Source organism: Neopelma chrysocephalum, unplaced genomic scaffold, assembly GCF_003984885.1.
Source record: "Neopelma chrysocephalum unplaced genomic scaffold, ASM398488v2 Primary Assembly neopelma1_335, whole genome shotgun sequence".
NCBI lineage: Eukaryota > Metazoa > Chordata > Aves > Passeriformes > Pipridae > Neopelma > Neopelma chrysocephalum.
The window spans coordinates 712,406-727,339 of record NW_020897998.1 but is presented as its reverse complement, the minus strand read 5'-3'; the positions used below and the strand labels follow the sequence as shown (position 1 = coordinate 727,339).

At 47.6% G+C, this 14,934-nt stretch overlaps 1 protein-coding gene across 2 annotated transcripts in view; it reads left to right on the top strand.

The window, feature by feature from the left end:
* IQCA1 (IQ motif containing with AAA domain 1) overlaps positions 1–14,934 on the top strand; it is a 105,498-nt gene that overhangs the window by 1,480 nt on the left and 89,084 nt on the right. For both annotated transcript variants that reach the window (XM_027705457.1, XM_027705456.1), the window contains exons 2-3: positions 9,806–10,130; positions 13,267–13,380. In XM_027705457.1, coding sequence (XP_027561258.1) covers positions 9,806–10,130; positions 13,267–13,380 — 439 coding nt within the window. The remainder of the gene's footprint in view (positions 1–9,805; positions 10,131–13,266; positions 13,381–14,934) is intronic.

The window sequence follows — 14,934 nt, the reverse complement described above, 5'->3', positions numbered from 1 at the left end:
CTTGCCAGGTTAAAACCCCTCATACTTCCAGCCTCAGAACTAGAGCAGCTCTCCTTGTCACCTCCACCTTGGGTTTCATGGAATCATAAAGACTAGAAAAAACCTCCAAGATCATCAAGTCCAACCTTCAGCCAAATGCCACCACCATGCCTTCTAAACCATACTGTGGGATGCCATGTCTACTTGTTCTCTGAACACTTGCAGCTGTGGTGACTCCACCATCCTTGGCAGCAGCCTGTTCCAATGCTTAACCACTCTTTTAGTGAAGAATTTTTTTCTAATATCCAATCTAACCTCCTCTGGCTCACTTTGAGGCCATTTCCCCTTGTCCTAGAGCTGGCTGCCTGGGAAAAGAGGCTGACCCCCACCACACCACAGCCTCCTTCAGGGAGCTGCAGAGGACAATGAGGTCTCCCCTGAGCCTCCTTTTCTCCTCTAACCCAGCCTCCTGCCTCAGCCAGATACCACCACAAATTCCACTGCTTTCCAGCCCTGCAGCTTCCTTTTCCACGCTCCTTGGCTCAGGAGAGAAAGGTGAGGTGAAAGGAATAAAGAACATCCCTAAGGGTGCAGCAGGGACTGTCTGGGGGCTGTGTCCAAGGACACACACACACAGCACAGCCTTCAGCAGGCATAAGTGTGAGGAAAGCTTGGTCAGGTTCCTGGTGAATCCAGTGCAGGACTTGGCTTGTAACAGCACAAATCATGCCTTGCACTACCATGGAGTCAGTTCAGGGAAGTTCACAAAGTAATGGATAGTTATCTAAATTGCACTGTTTAGAAGGGAGGGAAAAGAGAAAGAAAAAAACCCCCCACAAAAGTAGTGGTCGACCTCTTCCTGAGAGTTATCTCAGAATGTGTCACTCCTACAGAGTCTCTGAATCATGGCTGAGTGTAGCTGGAAAGTACTTGTGATTCAACTGGTTTAACTCAGTTTAATTTCAACAGAGAGGGGGCTCTTTAGGGCTTCTATTGCATTGCCAACACTAAACAGCAACTCTACATAAACATGATAAACATCTCACACCACAGGACAAAAACATGTATCCAGTTCTGCTTCTGAGCGAGGTGGTGGTGCTGGTAAGGGACTCCAACTGGACACTGATGCTGCTTGGCTCAGTTTGCTGTAATCAGGCTGTAGCTGTGCACAGCAAAGGATTTATGGCTGGGCTAACCCAGCCCTTCAGAAACACAAGTCTGAGTCGCTTCTTGAGTAAGTTACCCAGGCTACTTTTACACAGTTGTACGTGGTGAGGTTTTCCCAGCTGTAACCATTAATCATACAATTGTCTAGGTTGGAAAAACCCTCTAAGATCATTGAGTCCAACTGTTCCCCCAGCACTGCCAAGGCCACCACTAACCCACGTCCCCAAGTACCACATCCATGTGGCTTTTAAATCCCTCCAGGGATGGGGATTCCTGTGCCAGGGATTGGGATTTCTGCACCAGGGATTGACAACCCTTTCCATGAAGAAATACTTCCTAATATCCAGTCTGTCCTAGATCCTTCCAGTATCTAAAGGGGGCTTACCAGAAGACTGGAGAAATACTTTTCACATAGGCATGGAGTGATAGGGCAAGGGGGAATGGCCTTAAGCAGGAGGGCAGGGCTGGACTGGATATTAGGAAGGAATTCTTCCCTATTAGTGTGGGGAGGCCCTGGCACAGGTTGCCCAGAGAAGCTGTGGCTGCCCCATCCCTGGAAGTGTCCCAGGCCAGGTTGGACGGGGCTTGGAGCAACCTGGGCTATGGAAGGTGTCCCTGCCCAGGGCAGGGGGTGGGACTGGATGGGCTTTAAGGTCCCTTCCAACCCAAACTATTCTGTGATTCTATAAACTTTCCCTGGCACAACTTGAGGCCATTTCTAAAGTATTTTAAATGCCATGTGACAAAATTATAACAGTCTTCCTTACATGAACGCAGTGAAGCAAAGAGCTATTAACACAAGAGGTTTGGAGAAAGAACTTTGGTACTTCAGAAATACAAATGCTGCACAGCACAAAGGTCTTTCTGAGCTGGAGTTCTGAGGCATGTTCAGCATCCTCAAGGCCCTGTGATTCTAACAGAGGTGTGGGCTAAAGCCCACAGCAGTGTTTAATTCCACTGCCTTAGTCAGCTTTGTCTCGGGGCAGAGCCAGGATGCTCAGACAGCACACAGCCACATTCTCTTTGGGTCAGTAACTCCAGCAGCCAGCCAAGGGAAAAGTCAGCATGTCCAGACATGCTTGGCATTTTCCAGGGACAGTCACAGTGCCCAGGAGGGCACAGCCACTGGCTGTAGGGCGATTAAAAAGTGCTGGAATATCTCACTTCCTAAAGTACTCAGCCCTCAGCATTTGCATACAGATGTACCTTCTGCTCCAGACACTGAACACCAGATTTACATAGATGCTTCTGCATTTATGTTTTCCTGCTGTGTTTCCTCCTCTTTAATGAATTTGTTTACCATCTCCTTGACCTGTAGGCTCTTGACCAGTAATTTCTTACTTTCCCCTGGCAGTCCTAGTCCAGACAAGTTCAAAGCCGAGTCTTGGCACTGCTGCCATTCCTGCCAGGTTTTAATCAGCTACAAGACATTTGCCACTGCCACCAAGGAGCTTTAAACAATCAAAGCGCTTTAAAATTTAATCTCATGTCACAAATAGAATTTATATTAATTCACTGGTTAAATATTGATCTAAGACAAGGTCTTTAGCATCTCCCCTTCTGCTTCCAACAGCAACAACCAAAGAAAAGCTCTGTATTTTATATTACATCCCTCAGCTGAAGAAAATTAAGGTGGAAAAAAACAAAATGTGAAAAAATGTCAGTGCAACTTCCAATCCCCCGTCTCCCCCACTCTCCGTGGCTGCATTACGATGCAGTTTCTTATGTTGTGATCACATCCTATTTTCTTCTCAGGGGGCCCCAGCCTCACTCAGCCATTGGGCTGTTGTTGAATATTTCTTTTTATCCCCTCATTCAGTGTCTGGCCCCAGGCCATATTCTTCAAATTCCATCCAAAGGCCACGATTATGAGCTCCCTCCTGGGCATTCCTGGCGAGTTCTCTCTCCTACATCTCCCAAGCAGTGACAGATCCATCTCTGCCCCTCCTTCCACCCCTGGTGAGCATTAGCACATCATCTTGGTTATGTTAAAGCAGGAAATCAGAGACAGGATCAAACTGATCACAGCTAAGGCTCAAAGCTGCAGCTCCCTCCCCTGCTTACCTTCATCTTAATGAGCAGGTAGGGAAAGATCTCCTGCATTACTTGGACAGTGTCTCCTTTGGGAACAAGCACTGTCAGTGGAAATATCCCAGCAGCACCTGTGCTAGGAAACAGTGGAAGAACAGGCCACAGTTATCAAGAAACTGAGTAGACTGTGTTAACTTTGAGCTGAAAGCCTCCTGCTCCTGGCAGGGGCAGAGCAGCACCCAGGCACAGCACCTGCCCTTTGTGGATGGAATTGCAGGCAGCCAGACGGGTGATGGCTCTTTCCTTTGGCGGGGGGGAGAAAAAAATACAATTACACATCTAGGATGGTTAAAGCTGAAATAAACTTCATTGCCACCCAGAGAAAAGTGTGTTATAGGAAAATGCTGTTTGGGGTAGGGCATCCACAGCTTCTCTGGGCAACCTGTGCCAATGCCTCACCACCCTCGCAGGGAAGAATTTCTTCCTGTTGTCCAATCTAAACCTACTGTCAGTTGAAAGCCATTTCCCCGTGTCCTGTCACTCCAGGCCCCTGTAAATAGTCTCCATCCTTCCTGACAGCTCCCTTCAGGTACTGAAAGGCCACAATTAGGTCACCCTGGAGCCTTCTCTTCTCCAGGCTGAACCATCCCAATTCTCTTGGTGCCTCCTCTGAACTCGCTCTAGCAGTTCCATGTCCTTCCTGTGCTGGGGATCCCAGAGCTGGAGGCAGCTCTGCAGGTGAGGTCTCACCTGAGCAGAGGGTTGGAATCACATCCCTTGACCTGCTGACCATGCTGTCCAGGACAGGATTGTCCTGCTCACCCCAGAGGGAAGGGCAGCCTCCAGCCCAGGCAGAGCTGCAGCCTGTGGGACAGAAGGGCAGCCCTTGGAGCACTCAACAGCAAAGTTCAACCCAGAATTTAGACTTATTCACTTTGGCATGTCCTCCTGTAAGAGAACAGCCCCTTTCCCTGTCAGCCCTGGGAGCCTGGCTGGAGCAGGTGCCTCAGACCTGCCGAGGTGAGGTGCTGCTGCTGCTGCTCCATGAAGCTGCTCCCTCGCCTTCCCTGCGGTTTCCCATTACATTTCTGCCACACAAATCCTTTATCCCTTATTGTCCTTCTGTCATAGGACCCAAGACTGAAATTGGAGATGACAGAAGCACAGAGCTGTTCACGGTAACAATGCCAGCAGGCTGTGTGTTTTCCTCCTGTCACAACCAAAGCCTGCTGAGGTTTATCCTTTATTTTCCCCAAATGCTTCCAACTCTGTAAAACTTCGTGGCTAGAGCAAGCATGCTTAAAAAGTCATCTGGCAGAGTTACATTCACCACCAGCTGAGAAGTTTGGCATAATTGTGAGACTAATCTTATTTAAGGAGCAAGGCAGGCTTAAACAGGCTCATGAGCCTGCACTGCTCTGAACTGCAGGCTAAAGGCTTTTAAAGCAGGAATTAATTCAGACAACATTTCAGCCAATTTGGTTCATGGAGTCATAGAATATGCTGAGTTGGAAGGGACCCATCAGGGGCATTGAGTCCAACTCCTGGCCCTGCACAGGACACCACAAGAATGCCACCACGTGCCTGAGAGCATGGTCCAAACACTTCTTGAACTCACAGGTTGTGTCCTAAGGCCACACTGATCTGTTTCTGCCTGCACCTCTCCACCCCCAAAAATGTTTGTCTATGATAAGACAAAAGAGAAAAGAGGGGGCTAGTCCTGTAATATTTTTAGCCCAGCAATCACCCTGCAATACCTGAGCAGGCTGTAGTGGTGAGACAGCTAACTGCTGGCCTGGATCAGCCAGCGGTCATCCTGAGTCTGGTGTTTTTAGAAAGAGAGAAAGAAAAAGAAAAGCAGCAGCATTTGTACAAACCCCTTTTCCTCTAGGGGCCTCACTTTCCCCTCCCAACCTTTGTCTCTTGTTTCTTTATTTTACAGAGGCTGCAGGGCAGGGTTTCCCTCCCCAGTGTTTGCCCAGGGCTCAGCACAATGACTGGCTTGTGTCTGGAGGGGACCCTGAGGTCTGGCCCCTGCACACACTTCCTTGTCACCAGACCCCCATCTTGGTCCCCTATGCTTCTCTGGGTGACTGCTGACTTGTCCTGCGTGGTGGTGGATAAGTGCTGGGCTCCTTGAGCCCTGCTGCACGTCCCCTTGCTCTCACAAACCCTGTGGTGCTTTCTCCAGTCCCTGTTGATGGCCCAGCACAGCCCAGTCTCATCTCCTGAGAAAGGAGAAACTCAGGTGGTTTGCAGTGGCAGCAGAGGTGCTTCAGAAATGTTTGAACACACACGATTTAGGGCTCATTTAATCACACAGGAGCTTCCAAATTAGGTGATGAGAGCTGGGCCAAATCAGAGTCAAACGTTTTCCCTTCCCGCCCTTAATAGATGCTCATCTCTCAGAATAAAAGTAGGGCCCATGCTGCACTACACTGCTGCAGCATTAACGTGGCTGGCTGGGAAAGCAAGAGATATTCCTGCCCTCAGAGGACAGCCCAGAAAAAACAGGCATCAAAGCAGCCCACAGACAAATCCAGGGACAGACACAGCTTGGAGTGCAAACTGTGCCATGTCCTGGAATAGCAGAGACACTGTTCCCTTTGGCAGCCAAGTAAAACACCAAAACACTTCAGGAGGGGGGAAAGAAAAGCCACACAAAGGTGACCCCCACGATGCCAGATTCTACTCTCAGCTCAAGAGCTGTCTGAGGGACAGTTTGCATGCTCAGCACAAATCCTTCCAAGGTTTTTAAGCCTTAGAACCAGTTTAACACCGGTGAGCAGGCTCACCCTGGCTGCACTCAAAACCAGCACACTTGTCCAAGTGTAGGGAGAGATGGGTCAAGCAAACACGCAGAGTTAGAGGGCCCTGGAAAATTAGAACGAGGCAATATGTAACTTGGCAGGATTTTAAACACCTCTATAACTTGAACAGAAAAAAACATTGCTAGGCTTCGCTCTAAATAAGGAAGCTTTATTTTTTGAGCAATAAAAGTGAGATTCGAACTAGCAATCATGCTATGGCAAAAGAGACTTCTTAAACCTGTGCTTTAGACTCTGTTTCCACACTGTGGGAGTGAAGAGAGGGGACATAGGCGAGGAGTTAAAGCTTTGACCTTCCCTCCGAGCTGTAAGCCACCAGAAAGCACTCTGGGGGCTCTGGAGTTTAATCACTCGATGTGTTTTTTCCACATCCCATTACAGCGTTGCTTATTTTCCCCATAACACCCCTATTTTGTAGTTGCTATGACAATTTGTAGCATTACTTACACTGCTCTATGCATGGAGACATCTGGAGACAGCCTTCTTCTCCAGCATCTCATGACCTTATGCCTTGAGTAGGGAAGTTAGCTCAGTGCTGCTGGTTACCTGCACTAGGAGGCGAGTTAGATGCTCTAATCCCATCTAATTTGGATGCAGTACCACTGGATACAGCTCACAAGCTGCTCATTACAGAACAGGAACGAGCCTACAAGATGAAGCACTAACAACAAATAAAGCCAGCACACTCAAGGCTGCATTGTCCTCCCCCTTCAGAGTGTGGAAGCAATTTAGAGGGAGTTCACAACTTAACGCAAAGGGACACTGAGCAAATAGGCAAAAATGCAAATGGAGACTTGGGTCACACGTTGTCTGACTGCCAGGCAAGGAGAGGCAGCCCTCTCCTTTGCTTTTAAGGTATAACCTTGAAGTTACTCCTCCTTACTCCTCTTGCACACGTTTGTCTCTAAAGCTGAAGGGCTGCTCTGGTTCATAGCAGCTCAAGTCCCCCAGACACGGCTATGAACACCAATTACACCTGATCCTTCAAACTAGTCCGGGAGGGCTCCCATTTGGGCACCAGTAAAACCTGAACTAAGTATTTTAAACCTGTTCTGAGGAGGGGAAACAAATAGCTCTGCATGCATCCTCTACGATTTCAATCAGGGTGAAGCAAAGAAACACTCAAATCACTTGCTGCTTGCCCTGTCCTGTTATCAAGTATCTGATGTCCCCATCACATGCCTAACAAACTGCAGCCCTAGGGCCAGGTCCCCCCTTGGTGTCAGTCACCCTGACCACAACAGGTACACAGGGGCTATCAGCCTATCCCAGCTGAAAATTTAGCACTTCCATATCAACCTTTTCCTTCAATACTTCATTTTCCAGTGGGCCTGTCCTTTCTTTTGCCCTCATTTACACAAAACATCACTGCTGCAAAAGCTACAATCTACCATAATATCCACAGTTTTAACATCTGACCCACAGCAACGTGCTTGCAATCATCTCAGTGCTTGCCTGCTAAACCAACACTTTATGGAAGCAATTATGTTCTATCTGTAGTGCCTTATGTTAATGCCCTCCAAAGGGCTGGAGCACCCCGGCCCCCTCCTCCCTCCACAGCTCATTCAAAATATAAAAAGAGACTGGATATTCGCTGGCTCAGCAGGAGGAACCACTTGACATTCCTCAGTCAGAGGAGGCAGAAAGGGAGATGATTGTAAATGGGAGCGGGCAGTGGTGGGGTGGGTTCTTGGCACAGTTGGCTCCCTGCAATAACCTGCCTGGGAAACGCTCCAGCTCATGGATACCCGTGGCTCATAAATCAGCTGGGTGGCTGTGGGGACAACCCCCAGGGCTGGGCCTCCCCAGAGGTTTGTGACCTCCCCACAGTCTGTGAGAAGTCACAGCAAAGTACGTACGACACCGCGCTGTTTCCTCCTGTGTGGAAAACCCCGCACACCAACACACATCCTCCCGTGCCCTGGCTCCAGAGGAAGCGTTCAGAACTCCCATGGATCACCCGGCAGAGCTCCCACCTACTGCTGGCCTTGTTTGTGCCTATCTTTTCCACTCTGCTGGGTTTATTCTGCTTATCTCCTGCACCTGGGTTAATTACTGCAATTGAGTGATACGGGTGGTGCAATAGGATGTAAGTGAAATGGGAAAAAAGAAAGGGGAAAGACCTGGGTGGGCTGCAGAAGCATTAGGAGAAGCAAGACCAGCTGCATCCTGCAGAAACCCAGATCAGCTGAAGAGTATAATAGACACTTTACAAAGTTAATAGTGCAAATTCAATAGCAGGGTTCAGGTTATTGGTGTTTTTGCCAACTGCTCCGGGTAGTCCCGACAGCCCTGTCAGCATCCAGGATGTGCAGAACACCCCACACTCACGGGCTGGAGTCTGTCCTGCCCATCCCACAGGTCCCTCTTGCAGCACAGGCCTCAGGTCATTCTGTACTCTGCGATTGGGAATGATAAGATCAGCTGACAGAACTCCAACTTAGGCATTTACTAGGAAGCACAAGCAACTTTAACAGCTGGCCAGCTTTCCGGGCAGAATTAACACACCAGCACCCCCTCAGAGCAGCACCAGTTCTGCTCTGAAAGCTCAGCTAATAAAGGCAGGGCTTTCTGCTGTCCTCATCCTTTTTTCGAGGTCTAGGAACAGCAAGTGATAACTTGGTTAAGCACATGCATGGGTCTAGATTGCACCACTGAGGTCAATGGCCTTTATTGCTGGCACTAACAAACGACAGTCACCTTTCCCTGTTCCCATTCCCACTGTTTTCCCCTCCTCCTGCAAACCTGCCAGCATGATTGAACTGGTTTTCTCCCAACATAACTGAGTCTCAGTGCAGAAGGAATTTCTTAGCTCTGCTACTAGAGAAGCCTTTTCAAAGATGTAAAATTTTTAACACCTGTCACACCCAAGAGTCTCCACCTGGCAAAGAGAGGTTACAGAGGAGAACAGCACCTAAAAGTGTCATCCCTACAACAGGTGACAGCACCTTTCCAAGACAGTCCTGCTCTTTGAGCCCTTCTCTGAATAAAAGCCTCAGTGTCCAGAGTCCACTTCTTACTCCTTTAGGTTGATTTCCCAGGATATTCTGCACTGATCTCCTTTTCTCATGAAAAGCCACTGACAGACAGTCCACACTCACATCAGAGCTCCACCTATTCCCACCAAAACTACCAAGTGAACAGCTTCATTGCCCTCTGGATATGAAGATGGTCTTAGGTGACATCTTCCATGCCACATAATCCTGTAGCCACTGGACCAGATGATAAGCAATTGCTTGGAGAACAACAGTTGCTACCAGAGAAATAAATTATTTTCCTCATTTGAATATTTGAAATAACACCCACAGCTTTGCTCTAGCATTGGCACCAACCCCACCCTTACCCTGCAGTTAACTGCAATCAACCACTGCAGAAAGGCAGAACAGCAACACAAACTTCAGAAACATCAATTGGTCCTCATCCCAAACATGCAGAGGCCTCCAATAGACCTTCCCCATTAAAAGGCTTTGGGGGGAGACATCTTTTTTATAAACATCTTTTCAATTAGCACCACTGAATAAAGCCCCTGGCACTGTTGGGGCTTGTAACTTCAAGCATTTGAAGGATGCTTCAAGCATGTTAACCATGAAGCTGAAAAGCTTTTAAGCTTGCTTCAGTAAAAAGAGAAACTTTTGCTAATGGTTTTTCAAATATTTTGTAGTTAAAATCTCTTTATAAATGTAATGGCTCACGTTTGCAGGTTTGTGTTTAGAGAACTCCCCACACACAGAGCCCTGGCACCGTCGTGTGCTAACTCTTGCTTTCACGTCAGGCTAACACGGTCTCCTCTTTTCAACCAGCACTTACTGTAAGATGTGGGCAGACGCCCAGAAAGACCTGGACATCCTGCTCCAGAAAGAGAGGGAAGATTTCCTGCAGCCAGAGACGAACCTGGGGAAGGTGTCCAAGATGTTGGCCACTTCCTACATCCAGTACATGGAGATCTTCCGTAGCCTGGCGGCCGCCTACGACCACCTCATCCACCAGCAGAAGCGCGCGGCGATCCGGCCCGTGCTGGACGGCGTCATGGGCCGCATCCTGGAGATCAAAATGGAGATGGTGAAGCTGGACAACTCCGAGTGCCAGCACCTGGATGACCTCCTGATGGAGCTAAGTCGCCCCCTGGTAGGTCTGCCCCTCTTGTGAGGATCAATCCTCCAGGCCTGGGACACTCCCAGGGATCCGGGGGCAGCCGCAGCTTCTCTGGGCAACCTGTGCCAGGGCCTCCCCACCCTCACAGCCAAGAATTCCTTCCCAATACCCCATCTAACCTGCCCTCTGGCAGGATTAACTTTCACTGCTTTGCTGTTGGTGTCAGTAGCTTGACTCTGACAGATTTTCATGTGGGATTACACAGAAAATGGGAACTGTTGATTAAGGTACAGTCCCCCTCAGCCTGCCCTTTGTGTCACGGGGGAATCGGCCTGGCCAGGCCTCTTCCAGAGGTCGCAGGCAGTGCTGAGACTTGCACAGACAAGCCTAGTGAAACATTTGAGACACATCTCTGCCTGTAAAGGAGGCAGGAGCCGGGAGCATGTTCAGTGCCCCGGGTCAAGGAGCCCCTGATGGAGAAGCAGCCCTTGGCAGCCCACGAAACACGAGTGTGACAGTGAGGCAAAGTGCTGGAGCTGAGCTCTGAGAGCAGGAAAAACCAGCTGGCAAAGGTGGTTCCTTCTCTCGCAGACAGCTCCATCTATTGTCACATTCAGGTACCACTGCTCTGTTAAAACCAGCTCAAATTCCTGCCTCTTCCACCCTCCCAGTTCTGAGATGAGTTGCCTGATATTACAACATTTTCTGAGATTTGCAAACATGTTTCTTTTTGCCACTCCACATTCTGTAAATTTAGGATAGGAATCACAATGAATTTTAACCAGCTCTACCTTCTTCTTTAATCACTATTTTAAACTATTTTTCAGCTATGAGAGAATATAAACATCTCTGGGGAAACTAATCCTTCAACTCACGTTTTGAAATCCTTAAGGATTGCTGTTTTCATGACTTAGCAGTAAATCCACCTGCAGCAAAATATTGGCAGGTCTGAAAAGTCTTGCCTGACACCTACTAAAAAACAAGCATAAATTCAAATTCCTGCACCACACCTTAATTTTAAGAAGGCATAACATACCTACCTACCACGAAAGAAAAGATTTCAGGTTTTTTTTCAAAGAAAATGTATTTTGCAGTCGATAGGAATACAGATTGATGTTTTTATAAAATATTCACATATTCTTGGTAACAGAACAAAATTACTTGACAAATAACTCCTGTTTCTCAAAGAATCTCAAGGGTACATCTGGTCCTTCTTTTCCCTGTATTATCGTGGGCTAAAATCCAGCGTAATTGTAGGCAGAGAACACAACAAAATTGTCTCATTTTATATCTTATGTGATGATATTGCCTACTTTGTGCTATGTCACTGTAAGGCCAAGCTTCATATTTCTCTAGTTCTGTACCTCGTGTTTTTGTACAGTTGCCTTCCAACATCCAGTCACTCTATTTCCTGGGCTAATTGTGAAGGTATTTGGATCCGCAAATCCCCATGTGGAGCCAGGAGTGGCTAAAAAGCTGCAAATTTGACTTCAGGATAAACATCCCAAGCCTATCTTTTCAATGCTGGGCCCCAAAGAGAGATTATGAAGAGAAGCAGGCTCCTTTCAGCCCCGGTATTATGGCTTTGATCTCATCTTTACAGTCAGTAAAAGTCACAGTCCAGGATGACTTGTAATTAAAGGCCAGGTTAGACATCAGAGATACCTGTCAGCCCTACGTGAGGGTGTCCAGACAAACCCCTTGATTTCTTACACCTCAAAATGGCCAGATTTGTAAATCTACCCACAGTGCTTCGCACTCAAAGTACAATGTATAATCATTTCCATCAACTATCAAGGGTGTTGGAGGGTGCAAACAGGGAGCTTAGCAAGACAAATGTTTAGAAACCGCAGCCGATCAGACCTCTGCATCGATAAAACCATCAGGGACAAACACAGTCCCACTTGGAAGCTTTGTTATGGTCTGTCCTGGTCTGCACAGTGTGCTGCTGAGGGAATTAGTAATGAATCTGGGAATTGGTAGTTCACAGGGGCAGTTTTCCTTGGCCACAGCCTGCCCCACATATTCTGGAAGCCGGAAGGCCTCGGGGCTCACAAGCAGCACGGTCACCATGTGCCTGGGCCAAGGCAGAAGTGCTTTTCTCCTCCTCCCTGTCCACACCACAGCTGGCACTGAGGCTACAAGGATCAACTCAAAGATCTCCCTGAGCAGGTCAGAGCCCACCAGTTTCCACAGCAGACAGATCAGGGAGAACTGATAGTGCAGCACCAGGTCTTGTGCCTGTCCTGGGCTCCACAAGTACCTGGGGACAAACTACTGCATAATTTGACTGTGCAACTCCTCCTGAGTAGCACGACAGGGTAACTCCTGCCTGTATCCCCCCATTTCAGAATTCCTGAAACAGAATATAGGGAACATGGACCAGTATGAACCAGACCTACGAAGACCTCTTACCCCTTCAAGAAATATAGTTGCCAGTAGTTGTTCTTGAAGAAGAGTTATCCCTAGTCTTCAGTATGATACAAGGAACAGGTTGTGTCACTCTGCAGCATCTTAACTTCTGGGGAGCTTTTTGTCTGCTTCTCTGTCTTTTGTCATTTCTCAGCAATTGTACAGGAGAAGAATCACAAAAAATGCAAATCAGTGACATCTTTTTAAAGATGGAAACTAGTAAAGACAGGCTCTTCTTTCTACTCATGCCTCATTTTAAGAAGTGACTGAGATATCTCAGTCACAGACAGTGACACATTGTCGACAGGTCAAAATACCTGTAGACAAAAAGAATTAGGCTTTGGTTCCTTGTAATGGTTAAAAAAGTGCAAGAGAATGGATCTATTTTTCATGTTGATTAAAACAAGAAGTGGGATGATCACACAACCAGGGCTATTCAGTTTGGTGGAAATCATGTTTAAATTTCCGGCAACTCTGCCAAATATTTTAGCAATTTGATAATATAATTGAGCCATTATAAAAAGAAAGATTTCTGGGCTCACATGGTTCAGAAACCGGGTTGATTTATTTGTTTTTGTTGAATTAGGCCTTAAGTAATTGCAAAGTAACAGCAGCTGTTACAGAGGTCAAATTCCCCAATGCTCCAAAATATTCAACAATCTCTGTTCTATTTCATTGATTTGTAAAGGTGTTCAGTTAATCAGAAATGTAATTTAAATGCAGCTCTAAAAAGTATCTCCTGCCTTTCTTCTTCTAGGAAGACATAGAAATACCCATCCCAAAGTATTTCATTGAAGAAAATCTGGAAGTTCTGCAGCAGAGGGAGAAAACCCTTGATGAGATTTTGCTGAATGCTGGTTTGCAAGAGCAGGTAAATGTATCCCATACCTACATATCATACTTAATTTGTTTAGTTTATAGCCACACATGTCTGAGCACATGAGCCATTGGAGTGAGAAGTACTTTTATAGCAGCTAGGAAGTAATAGTCTGTTTACAGATAAGGCACCAACAGAAAGTAACAGATTTCCCTGTCTAACAATATCCAGTCACATCCCGAGTCTGGTTAAGGCTGAAATCATTCGACTCTGCTCTGTGTGTGAGAGAGTGTCAGAGAAAGGGCAGCACTTTGGCCAAGTTTAGTAGGTGCTCTATTTGTCTAGCTAACCCTCATCATGTAATTAGTCCTACTGAAATCAGGCTGGGCTTAAGCTTTCCTGACCCAGGATTCCTGGCTGGAGCGGGCAGAACTGGGAGTTCAGGTCAGCACAGCTGTTGGCATTGGGCTGTTCACAGCCCTGAACAGGGAGTGCAGTTTCTGCCGTGCAGCCACAGAGCTGCAGCTGCTGGGAGGAGTAGAAAATTGAGTTTTGGCAGAGCAAAAGTGATTACAGAGAAGTACATGAGTGCTCCAGTGAAGGCTGGTCTGGATTTGATATACTTCTGACCTTTTGGAAATGGTATGTTGCCTACAAGCAGGTCCTGCTGATCCCTTGAAATAAACAACTGTGCCTACATGCCTGGAGAACCTGGATTCATGGATGTGACAGCCATAAGAGACAGTCCTGATGGACCACTTAGTCAAACTGCTGCATTGCCCCACCAGTGAATTCTCCACCAGAGACTGTGTGTGTTGGTTCCACAAAATAAGGGAGGGAAAGTTCCCAGGGCTAGAAAGAGCCCCAGTCAGACAGAGCCTGCAGAGACAAAGCACAGATGCTTTACTGGGCAGCTGCAGCCCCCCTGGCCTCCCCAGGAGAGCTCTGGGTGAGTTCTCTGCTCCTCTGGCACTCTGGTGGTGGTTTGAGGAGATCCTCTTTTGGCACATTATATCCTGGAGCCTTTTAGTTTCCCACAGTTTTGCTCTTGCCCCTGTTCAACGTGGCATCCATCACAGATAATGCTGTCTGGTGTGCAGCCAGCTCACCTGGGAGCACCAGGCTCTGGCAGGATCCAGGTCTCCCGTGCCAGGCTGCCACAGAGGCAGAGGAGTCAATAAACATGAATAAAATCATCTCCCACAGTGTGAATGCAGTGCCTGTGCTGCACTTTCAGCTCAGTGACCACTGGGATTGCTAGAGGGTTGTCAGCACTCCTGCACACAGCCTTGGACACTCAGGAAATCCTCACTGCTGTGCAACAGGCCATGGAATTCTTCAGTGTCCGTGGCACTGCTGTTCCAGGCAGTCCACCATAAATCAAAGACAGTGGAGTGAATCTGAGCAATCTGCTCTGCACATCCTCTGTCCCTCTGTGTAATCCTGTCTTAGAAAGCCCTGCTGAAAGCAGTAAGTGCCACACAATATGTGTAGAAGGATTAAATGTGAACTGTCTCCAGCTGGGGAGTAACAGCAAGAAAGGACACTAATTCAGCTTTTCCATGGAGAGCATCAGGGTTCTCAGGAGTGAGAAAGGGGAGCCCCTCT